Source organism: Mus musculus, chromosome 13, assembly GCF_000001635.26.
Source record: "Mus musculus strain C57BL/6J chromosome 13, GRCm38.p6 C57BL/6J".
Classification (NCBI taxonomy): Eukaryota; Metazoa; Chordata; class Mammalia; order Rodentia; family Muridae; genus Mus; species Mus musculus.
The window spans coordinates 98,263,075-98,275,289 of NC_000079.6; the positions used below are offsets into that span (position 1 = coordinate 98,263,075).

Genomic DNA, 12,215 nt, shown 5'->3' on the forward strand with positions numbered 1-12,215 from the left:
AACTACAAGAAAGCGCCCTGGTGGGCGGGGCCCTGGGCGGGGCCCCGGGCCGCTCTCCAATGACCCGGAACTGAGGCGATCCATGGTTCTCCGAGAGGATGGGCTACGGGGCGCTAGGGAAACAAGAAGCGATCCCTGGGAGTCGTCTCGCCTTCACCGAACGCTCTGGGCTTTTTCCAGAGGAGATAAAAGATAGGAAGTGACGTCTGGGCCCGAAGCAGGCCCGGGGCTCGGGACCGATCTGGCTAGGCCAGGCCAGAGCCGCTCTCCCGCTGAGCTCAGGGCGCGTGTACCACCCGCCTGACCGGCCCCTGTCCCCGGATCCGCTCGCCGCGTCGGAGCGGGAGCGGGTGTCACCCCGCGGCCGTAGAGCGGGAACGCCCGCCCGGACACCTGTCGCCCGTGAGACGCCTTTCGTTTTTTATAGCACCTTTGCCCCCACTGTAGGACAATTTCAAGAATTAGGAAGAACCCGAAGCCTCTGTGATTAGCTTCCATTGGGGACTGTGCCCCCTGCTTGCATTATACTCTCCCTTCCCAGGCGTCTGGCTGGCGAGCCTACCCACCCTTTCTTTCTTAACTCTTTCTCACCATCTCTGTCATTTCGTTTTTTCCCTCCCTTGTGCTTCAAGTCTTGGCGAATCAACAGTCTTTGCTTATCTCTGTAATCCAGTCTAGATAACCGTTCCCTTTTCCTTTCCTGTTCTCTGGTCAAAGACTGGTAATTCCGTCTATTGAAACCTATTGTTCTATAGGGGTCCGCAAAGAGGTGACTATTTTAACCCCATTTTAGGAAGGATTGAGTCTCGGGAAACTCGTGATTTGCATGTCTAGCACATCGAATTAGTTGGTGTTGAAAATAAATTATCAGACCCAATTAGAAAATATGGGAAAGAAACTGTAAAAAAAAAAATTGTCCAAATTAAGATCAGAAAATATGAGGCACTAGGTAGGTTTTGTGTGCGGTGGCTCCTAAGAGTGATCTTAAACCAGGTGAGGGAGGTGGTACACACCTTTAATCCCAGCACTCCGGAGTCAGAGTCGAGGCTACAAAATAAGTAAGACCTCGTGTCAAAAGAAAAAAGATCTCCATCTGGCAGTTTTTTCCCCCTTTAATGGGAGCTTGAAAGGAAGTTTTCAAGAGAATAGCACTGGACATCCCCTGGGAGAACTGGGGAGGAGAGGGGGTGGAGTTGCGGCTCAACCCACACGTGCCTAGAAGAAATTGTTCTTTCCTTAGAAACAGTTCCCATTGAGTGCTATAAACTAACTTTCTGTTCCTGTGGCCTTCTGACAAAATGTAGCAACTTTGTTATGTGATACTTTGTGTGACTGTAGTGTCTTCATGTCTCTCCTGGAAGTTTTGTATTCTTGTATTGCTGCTTACTTACTGACCTCAGTGATGGAGTTGATAGAGCAACATATGTTTCTCCGGATTCAGGAGCTTTCTTTTTCCACTGAGATGAATGTTACTCACCCATTCTACTCAGAAGGCCGTGATAAGGACCAGTGGTTTTTAAAAAGAAGTTTTTGAGATAAAGTCTCTCTATTAAGTAGCTCTAACTGTCCTAGAACTTACTGTGTAGACCAGGCTGACCTCAAACTCCCAGAGATGTGCCTGCCTCTGCCTTCCAAGTGCAGAGCTTAAAGGTGTGTGCCCCTCACACCTGGCTTGTGTAATGTTTCTTGTGTGTATGTTTTCAGGGCATGACTACTTAGTATTGCATGACCAGTTGCTGGGCTCCTTTCTGGGGAGGACTATTTCTCCTGCTCTCTAGTGCTCCACCATACTCAACAGGATCAGTCTTTTGAAATGGTTTTAAAGTGCTGCAGTGGTCATACATTACTGATTCGTTTCTCTCCTAATTCCAGGCAGTTCTGATCATCACACACTCAGTTCCCTTTCAAGGTGTCCAAAGGGGCAATATGCTGTCAAAACAAAAATTCACTGGATCTTCAGTTCTTCCTTTTTCAAGTGACTGTGTATTTGGGACTGTCACATATCCTGTGACACCAATCCATAATCTACATATTTCTCATCAAAACTTACAACAAGTTGCTTATGCTTTCTCTGAACAAACACTGATAAATATACTTTTAATTCTTAACAAAATACATTTTGTAGGGCCAGGGAGGTGCCTCAGTGGGTAAAGCCACTTGCTGCCCAGCCTGATGACTTGAGTTCAGTTCCTGAGACACACATAATAGATGGGAAACCCCAGATCCTGAAATGTATCCTCCTCTACATGCATGCTGTGGCCCATGTGTGCCCATATACATGCGAACAAAATAGATAAGTGTAATAGCTCATTTTTAAAACAAGTCTGTAAAGTGCTTCACTGTCTGAATCATGGGTATGATAGAAAACAGTGCTGGTCAACCTGGCTACAAGTTGGTTATACCTCAGCTCAAATTGAGAAGACTTACAGAAATGGCATTTAAAAAAATAAATCTCACCGTGCAATGGTGAGATTCACTTTTAAAACAAAAAAAATTAATCTCAAATAATGGCCTACTGTCTTAGCATAAAAGTTTATTTTCTTTGGTAGCCTGATCTTTAAATATTTGGCACTAGTCAACTATAGAAGGGGAGAAACTAACTGAAATGTGTTTTGACAGTGTTGGAGGTGTGCTGTGTTCCCTGCATCCTTTCCCAGGACCCTGTACATAAGCGGCAGCATCCTTTTTGTCTGTTTTTTGGTTTTTGAGACAGGGTTTCTCTGTGTAGCCCTGGCTGTCCTGGAACTCACTCTGTAGACCAGGCTGGCCTCGAACTCAGAAATCCGCCTGCCTCTGCCTCCCGAGTGCTGGGATTAAAGGCGTGCACCACCACACCCGGTGTGCATCCCTTTTTACACAGGACACTCTGTCAGGCTCCGCAACTTGTACACACCACACAGCTAATAAGCAAATGGCAAAGCCTTGGTTCACAGGCAGATCCCCTACCCCTGAATATCCTGTGCATCCTGTTAGGAGGCTTACAAGAGCAGTGTTTGGGTGTGGAGTTAAAATGATTGTGTATGTACATTTATATAAGTTACATACTACCATAAATTTTCTAATTTTTTACTTTCAGATATTTTAATATCCCAATTCCAGGAAAATACTGGATAACACCTTTGAGAAAAAAAAAAACAAGAAATCATGAAGAAGTGTTTTAATTATTAAAGCCATGGCTACATCTGCAAATCTGGACATTGGGGCCCAGCTGATCGTGGAAGAGTGTCCCAGCAGCTATATCTCTGGGATGCCAGACATCAAGCTAGAGCACCAGCTAGACCCAAACCCAGATGAAGGAGCAGCCCAGGGCGTCGCCATGGGGATGAAATTCATATTGCCAAACCGATTTGATATGAACGTGTGTTCTCGATTCGTGAAGTCCTTAAATGAAGAGGATAGTAAAAATATTCAAGATCAAGTTAACTCTGACCTGGAGGTGGCATCTGTCTTATTTAAAGGTTGAAAGTTATGGTACAACTCCCTACATTCACTTTCATTTGGCTGACTCCATTCTGTTTTCTTTGAATCAGGAGATTCAGAGTTGAGGAAAAGCTTGAAAGTCATCTTTTAAAGGGATTTTCTAGAGTCTCACAGACACCCATATTAAATTTCTGTTGGTTTTTTAAAATATCCCTTGTCTAAGCCAGGTGTAGTAACACATACCTTTAGTTAGTCCCAGCACTTGAGAGGCAGAGGCAGTGAGTTCAAGGCTAGCCTAATCGGCTTAGTGAGTTCCAGACCATGCAGGGATTCATAGTGAAACCCTATCTATCTATCTATCTATCTATCTATCTATATATATATATATATATATATATATATATAAATAAAATCCTCATCTGATCTCTATTTATAATTTCCCTAAGAAAGTTGTATCTTTTTAAATGATAGAAAAATATTTCTTTTCTTTGTCAAAACTAGTTTAATATTTCCTGTTTCATGACTAATTTACATCAACTTCTAATACTGTAATTCAATGATCTGTCAGCATGCTATAGTTACTTTGTAATGACCTATTGAATATTAAATCTAATAGATCAAGATAAATAATTTTCTTTATAGTGCTTACACTACAGCCTATAAGTCTATAAGTTTAGACTTATATAATTAATAAATTAACATCACCTGATAAACCCTTGTGAACTGAAGCTGTTAAACCTCATATATTATTTCATGTGAACATTAACACGTTTTTTATACTGCTCTGTCATTAAAATACTATTCTAATTTGTTTTATTTAGCTGAGTGCAATATCCATACATCTCCTTCTCCTGGAATTCAAGTAAGGCATGTCTACACACCATCTACAACAAAACATTTCTCACCCATAAAACAGTCAACTACTTTAACCAACAAGCACAGGGGAAACGAGGTCTCTACCACACCTCTGTTAGCAAATTGTAAGTATGCCTTAGAATGTATCAAAATACTGTGTAAATAACTAATGCCATTCAAATCAGGAGTTTGTATTTGAAATATTAGGTTCAGTAAATAAATATTCTAGCTTTAAAAGCTTAAGTGATACATTAATTCTATTAATAAGTTGAAACTTTTTCATGTGTTGTTCTGTGTTTGAAAGTTTGTTATATCTCTATGAGAGCATATACAGTTTAAAATATTATTAAAACCTTTATAGTTTTGCCAAAAAGAAGTGAGTTACTGTGGTTTTTTTTTTTAACAAATTAAGGTATCTGTGCTTTTGTGTTCTTCTAGTTTAATGTTTTACTTATATAAGAACATAATTGTAAATAAAGACTTATGTATTAGTTCACTGATCAAGAAATGGCTTTGTAGTAAAAGATATTTAATCCTACGGAAACATTTCATTGGTGGCTGTCAACACCACCACCCCTCTTATGGCCTCTATGGGCATACATTTTAAAAATACGTGTATTTAAAGTTTAAAAGGCTGGCAATGCCTGCATATCCCTTTAGCTTCAGCTACTCAGAAAGGTAAGGAGAGAGGATTGCTTGAGCTTACGTGGCCAACTTTGGGGCTGGGCCTCTCAGGAAAAACAAGTTAGATCTTCAGTGGAGTCACTAAGAAACCAAAAGGATGCTGTTGTGTTGTTTTGGACCGCCTTCATAAACTTGGAACCAGAGGTAGCATTGTAAAAATCAAGTACCTAAATCACTCTTTAGGATAAATTTCGCCCGAAAATAATAATTTGCAGGAGTCACATTATCTATCATGAGTCCGTTCTCAGAGAGTATGACCTGTGATATTAGGATACTTTGTTAGGCTTAAGTGACAACATGGTGGGGTTTGTCTTGGAAAAGAAACTGGCTTCCCCATAGGGCGGTAGCTGTGTGGCCCATAAGATGCATGTGAAGAACTTTATCGTATCGTTTCAGCTCTGTCTGCTCACCAGTTGGCAGCCCAGGGAGAGATGCTCTACCTGGCTACTCGTATTGAACAAGGTAATACCCTGGTTTTAAGTATTACATTTGAATTTATTAGAATTGTTATTGTTTTATTTTTGTATAGGAGACTGTAAAGACAAAAGAAGTTGTATAGTCTCACCAAACACATAACCCAATGGGTAGCAAAGAAGGAAAATTTTAAGTAATATAAACTATAAAATTTGGGGCTTTAGGGTGGCTCTGAGGTTAAGAACACTGGCTATTCTTCCAAAGGACCCAATCTAGTTCCCAGCACCCACAGGACAGCCAAGCCTGTCTGTAACACCACATCTAGGAGATTCAATGCCCTCTTTCTAACCTCCAAGGGTACCAGGCTCACATGTAGTGTGCATATATACACACAGGCACAACACCCATACACACATTTTTTTGTAAATATGTTTTGCCTGTCTCACTATGTTGTCCAAATTGGCCTCAACCCCACAGTCCTCCTGCCTCAGCCTTCCGAGTGCTGAGATTACAAGTGTATATCTCTACAACCCAGCTAGTTCATACTTCTTCACTATGTGTTCAACGCACACTATGTGCTATGATTTCTATTGGGTTGTTTGTTTTTTGGTTTTTCGAGACAGGGTTTCTCTGTGTAGCCTTGGCTGTCCTGGAACTCACTCTGTAGACCAGGCTGGCCTTGAACTCAGAAATCCGCCTGCCTCTGCCTCCTGAGTGCTGGGATTAAAGACGTGCGCCACCCCGCCCGGCTTTTCTATTTGTTTTTAACTATGCATCTGGTTGATTAAAAATGTTTGCTGACCGTTTTAGCATTCTTTATAAATGTTATTTATTGAGTAAATTTTCACCAGTAGAATCCAAGTCACAAACTAGATGACTTTTGTCCTGCAGAGGGAGGGTACAGTTAGCTCTAAAGCTATGCTAGGCCAATGCATAGAGCTACGCCTGTACCTCTGGCTTCTTGTTTTAGCATTTTAACCAGATGACTGGCCTCAAATTAGTGTTAGAGTTACAGTTTCCCCAATAGACACAGTGAGATTTAAATTCTTAGTAATCTGTGGGTTAAAATGGTACCTCACAGTAATTTTGTTGATATGTTTAGATTATAATCCCTTTGAGTTTCTTTTTTTTTTTAAGATTTATTTATTTATTGTATGTAAGTACACTGTAGCTGCCTTCAGACACTCCAGAAGAGGACGCCAGATCTCGTTACGGGTGGTTGTGAGCCACCATGTGGTTGCTGGAAATTGAGCTCAGGACCTTTGGAAAAGCAATCAGTGCTCTTAACCACTGAGCCATCTCTCCAGCCCCCATGTTTCTTTTTTGTCTAAACTATCAATAATATATTTCTGTCATATGAACTCCACAATGAAGCTGACCTCTATTTTTTCATGCATATAGTTTTCCACAGTTTATTCTTTTTGTATGACCTCTTCAGATTTTTAATCGTGAATTTTTGTCCTTTGTGACTTTGGAGTTTTACATCCTACTTAGAAAAGATTCTCCACTCTAGGATTATAAAGAAACCACCCATTCTTATGCTAGACTTCCATGATTTCCTTCTTTATAGTCTTTGATGCATGTGAAATACTTTTTTAGTATAATAAAGAGTAAGACACCTGTTTTACTTTAAAGTTAGGCGTCCCAATGTTGTCTGCTGATTCCAGGGAGCATGATCCAAGAGTCTGATTTTTGTGAGACTTAGTTATATTTCTGTTAATTTGTGTAGATATTTGGGGCTAGAGAGATGACTCAGAAACTAAGATCTGATGCTGCTCTTGCAGAGGACCTGAGTTCAGTTTCTAGTCTCTGCATTAGGTGGCTTACACCTCTCCAGAACTCTAGGGGTACCTGATGCCTCTTGTTTTGACAGCCCCTGCACTCGCATGCACCCATACTCCCAACAGACACATAAGTTAAAAATATAAATAATTTTTTAAAAAGTAGAAATTTCATGTTCAGCCTCCCAAGTAAGTGTAGAAGGGAAGCTGTGCAATGTTTAACTATTAGGCTACATTTAGGGAATAAAAATGAAGTTGGAAGTGGAATTGTGTGGCACTGGTTCAGATTATCCAGTCTTCATATTTCGTATTATACTAGGGACTGCATGGACGAAGGAAACTCACAGGCAGCAGGGCTAGATAGAGCCGAGGCTGGCCTTTGTGAGATGCTGAAGTTCTTAAGTATACATTCAGGTGATGCGAAGGCGCTCATTTTGTTGTGATCTTCCTATCTTGTATTGAGATGACTTTGCTACTAATCTGTGTTTAGCAGAAATTAAGTCACTTGCCCAGCACCAAACCACTAGAAAATGAAAGAGCCAGGATTATATCTTGGGTCTCCTGTCCCTGAGACCAATACTGACCTAACATGATTCTGTGTGTGGTATTTGTACTTTAAAGAGTGTGCTCCATGCACCCGCTTTGTTGCATGGCCCATTTTAACATGTGCAGACTGAAAGTCACAACAGTACATCCAGACCTCAGCAAACGAAATTCAGCCTGTTGAACTTCACTGAGTCATAAGTTTTTAGAACAAGTGTTTTCAAAGTGATATTAATATGTGGTTGTTAACTTAGATCACAAAAAATGCTTTTCTTTCCAATAGAAAATGTTATCAATCACACGGATGAAGAAGGATTTACCCCCCTGATGTGGGCTGCGGCACATGGGCAAATAGCTGTGGTAGAGTTCCTTCTTCAGAATGTAAGGAAAATGCTCAGCCAATGTGCATGTGTGGTTTCCTACACTCACTTAAGTCTGTAGTGCAGTATTTCTGTCTGTAACCAAGTAGACATAAGGATGGAGGGCACAAGAGAAATACTGTCTAGTAGTCCCGTGGAACCTGGGTCTAGCCAGGAAAGCAATGGAATCCCACGTGAAACAGTGAGAAGCCGTTGCTGTCCAGTCCCTCGCTGAGTGGAGGAGGAACAGAAGTAGTGTCAAGGGGTCCTGGTGAAAAGGCTTCTTGGAGGAGCTGGGACCTTTCCAGAGTGAGGGAGAATTGGGACTGAGGCAGCTGGAGGAGGTGAGGGAGGGAGGAGGTCGGCCGTTAAGCTTTGGTAACAAGCGCATCCATTGTGCTTGTGTTACGTCCTTAGTAACCCTAGAGCGTGGCCTCACCTCAGTGTCAAACTGTAACCGTATTCACAGACAGTATTCTTGTTTATATCGGCTGAAAACCCTTTCTCTTCATGTCTGCAACAGGGTGCAGATCCCCAGCTTCTAGGAAAAGGTCGAGAAAGTGCTCTGTCTCTTGCCTGTAGCAAGGGCTACACAGACATTGTCAAAATGCTGCTTGACTGTGGAGTTGACGTCAATGAATATGACTGGGTGAGTCCACCCTGGAGCGGGCTGAACCTCAGGTGGGAAGTGCTGGCCTGGCGTGCACAGCACATGGAGGTGCCCAACAGCTCATGAGGTGGACACGGGAAGAATGACGGTCCAGCTCACCCTTGGCTTCTTGGCCATTTCAAGGCCACAGGACTACTTAAAACTCTGCCTCAAAAAAATTAAACAAGTACAATTATTGTGGTATTTATAGGATTTAATCTTTTTTGGGGAAATATAACCTTTATTAAGACATTGGGAGAAAAAAAAGTACTTATTTAGGATGAACAAGTTAGTGTCATGAATCCAGTTTCTTCCTGTGGTTTAAAAAGTTTTCCACACAATATGAATATTGTTTTAAGCTAGTTTTACAGGCCCAGGTCCGTAGCAGCATTTGATTGACTATTGCTCACTGAAAATGTTGACGACAGACAATTTTCCTCCTGCAGAACGGAGGGACACCTTTGCTTTACGCTGTCCATGGGAACCACGTGAAGTGCGTGAAGATGCTGTTGGGTAAGCAGGTGACCGTAGTCCTTGTTTGGAAGAAGTCCTGTGAGCGTCTTAAGCTGTCCTGTTAAGAAGAGCAAACATATCGTTGGGTTGCACGGCTCTGCTAGCATTTGCCCGTGGGTTCCCTTACCACAGGACTGCCCTGGGAGAGGCGGTCCAACATCTCCATCCGCCTCTGCACGGGGAGCTTTAGCCCTTTCTGCTCACTTGTGGGGTCACCTTTGACTCCACTGTTGTGTTCTCTGTACGCAGTGTCTTCATGTGTACGTTGTGTCTGGTGGTTTAATGACGATCAGCTACTCTAGGGATACTTGGGTATCTCTCCTTCAGCCCATGAATGTGAACTCTGTGGATCCCATGCACTCAGTGCTTTGTAAGAGCATGTTGGCTGAAGCTCTGTCCAACCATTCACATATGAGCCTGGGGTAGACGGACATACACGTTTTCATTTTATTTATATAGGTTTTGCTGTTTTGTTACAGAAAATGGAGCTGACCCAACAATTGAAACAGACTCTGGCTATAATTCTATGGACCTAGCTGTAGCTTTGGGCTACAGAGGTGGTGAGTATTTTAGAACTCTCGGGTCATTTTAGGAAAGCATCATATATAGGAATGCCAGTGCTCCAAACCGTCTTCATTGCTTTCATGCATAAAACACTGTAGTATTCTAACTCCAGACATAGGCTTTAATGAAGTGCCAAGTAAACAGACCCCGTAAAGCGAAGGGCGGAGTTCACTTATTGTACTTTTCCATAAACTCAGATAGTTACTGGAAGAAAAGTGGACAGTGTTTGCAAGATTTTCAAAAATGTTTTCATTAAAAAATTATATAACAGCATTGCACTGTGTAATAAAAGCTCAGTTCAGAAAACTCGGAAGCTCGGGCAGCGGCTGAATTAGAAGCAGCCTTAATGTCAAGGGTAGCTGTCGCACATTGTCCTCAGATGGCGACAATCAGTCCTAACAGAAATAGCTTCATTGTACAGAATCCCAGGGCTCGGTTGAGCTGACGCAGTGACTTTTGTGTGCTTGCTCTTGTGTCTCTGTGTGGTGAGCTTACTGACTTACCCTTACTTACTGACGTAGTCCAACAGGCCATCGAGTCCCATCTGCTGAAACTCCTTCAGAACATCAGGGAGTGAGGAGACTCGGGAAACGCCCTCTGCCCTCCCTCACTCCTTGGTCCTTAATGATAGTTTTGTTTACATGTAAATTTTTATAGTTTTGTTTGGGTATACATTTTTATCTCAGTTGCAATATTTGCTGGGTTTTAGTGAGTTTTAATAAATATTCCTCTGGATAATTCACTTGTTTATAATAAAATTAATCCTGATGGTTTTTTAAATAAATGTGTTTTACTATATATTAAAATTATTAATTAATGTTTTGTGGCATGTAACCTTTTATGGTACAGGTGGTTGTGAGTCTTTGTATCAAGTAGCACAATTTGACACTTTAAGGAAACTCCAACTTGTTTGTCTTTACTCTTGTATTCACTCTTTTGACTTTGCACAGGGCTTACTGTAAGTGTGTGGGAGGGAAATAATGTTCTTGTGGAATTAAAAAGTACAGTGTGATGGTTTACAAAATCATGTCTAAATAAAATACTTTGTCTGTTTGCATTCTAGCTCTGATTATATGCTTGTCACAGATGTCTTCAGGATTTTCAGTTTAAGTTTCTGTTATGCAAATTGATCAACAAAGACGCCCATCTCTAGAAGTACACTTAGAGTGTTTTTCTCTTACAAGTAGGCTTGAGAAGGAAAGTCGTAAAAGAGAAGCGAGCTGCTCTTTAACCCTGCTAGAGGAATGTCATTAACTTGCCTCTTACTAAAATCCAGAAGAGGGAACCATGGACTAGAGAGGAATTGAAGAACTGTGAGGGTTGACTGAGGTAAATTCATCTGAAAAATGGCCGTTATATCAGTGGTAAACCGTATAGCCTCGATCTGGGGAACACGAGAAAAAGAGAAGTAAGGGGAGCAGGAAAGGTGCCCTGGTGCTTGAGCGCGGCTGCTCTTGCAGGAGTGGGGTTGGGGTCCCAGCACCTCCATGGCAGCTCACTGATCTATAACTCCAGTTCTAGAGGACCCAGCAATCTTCTGCATGCGTGTGGTGCCCATACAAACATGCAGACGAATACTCATACACGTAAAATTTTAAAGCGCTATGTTACAGGTAATGCTGCTCTATGCAAGTGGGTTTTGTCTGACAGGACCACACACTGCAGGGTAGGGTGGGCTCTCTACAGTCACTTTGACCAGCAGAGCAGCAATATACTCAAGAGGCAAGAAGGCAATTCAGTTCAGTTCAGCATGACTAAGTAGCCAGTGTTGGTTCAAACTTCGAGAGTCTGACCCCAAGTAGTTTATTTTAGGCATATTTAAGCACAGCACAATTTGTTGAAAACTTTCTTGGTGATAATTCAATCCACATGCAAAATAAAGCTTAAGCCATGACTTCAGACTCTTTGTAAAGTATATGTGACATCTTCTATAAAGATGCGTTCTATAGATGGCTACACGCGACACCTTCTGTAGGTTCTATAGATGGACAAGCTCACATACAGGTCTGGAAAAGGAGAAGGATAGTGCAAAATGTCACCAGGTCATTTTATTAACCATGTGTGTGTCTTCCCAGCCTCCTAAGTGGATAGCTGGAGATGTAGCCCTTCCTTTGAGAGAACAATCCTGTGTGTTGACCATTCCAGCTGACCCATAGTGCTTGTCTGTGAGCACAGGTTCTCCGCACTTCCCACAACATAGCATAACCCTTCCACTGATAGAAATCAACATGGTAACCAATGAGAAGTCATTAGATCTGGCACCTTATTACTTGGTAATCAATTGAACTCGGAAAAGCAGCTCCCCTAGACTGAGGGCTGTCAGCCTATTGTATATGCATCAGCATCGAGTCGGAGGCTGCTTAGCACATCCACAGAGCTGCTCATTCAAGTGCAAAGGCCACTCACTGGCCCAGAGATCTCACTGTGTGTGGC

General features: G+C 42.0%; 1 protein-coding gene across 7 annotated transcripts; it reads left to right on the forward strand.

The window, feature by feature from the left end:
* The first annotated feature begins 1 nt into the window (after position 1).
* Positions 2-11,680, forward strand: Ankra2 (ankyrin repeat, family A (RFXANK-like), 2). Of its 7 annotated transcripts, none has more exons than NM_001271389.1 (9): positions 2-402; positions 3,077-3,458; positions 4,242-4,400; positions 5,356-5,421; positions 7,981-8,078; positions 8,580-8,705; positions 9,152-9,218; positions 9,698-9,778; positions 10,846-11,680. In NM_001271389.1, exons 2-9 carry the CDS (start codon positions 3,173-3,175, stop codon positions 10,890-10,892), a joined length of 930 nt encoding a protein of 309 aa, NP_001258318.1. In that variant the 5' UTR covers positions 2-402; positions 3,077-3,172; the 3' UTR covers positions 10,893-11,680. The 7 variants fall into 7 exon arrangements, with proteins under 7 accessions (NP_001258318.1, NP_075961.1, NP_001258317.1 ...); NM_023472.2 differs by lacking the exon at positions 10,846-11,680 and adding an exon at positions 10,304-10,844; XM_017315580.2 differs by lacking the exon at positions 10,846-11,680 and adding an exon at positions 10,304-10,844 and having other exon boundaries at positions 10-402; positions 3,077-3,471.
* The last annotated feature ends 535 nt before the right edge of the window (positions 11,681-12,215 follow it).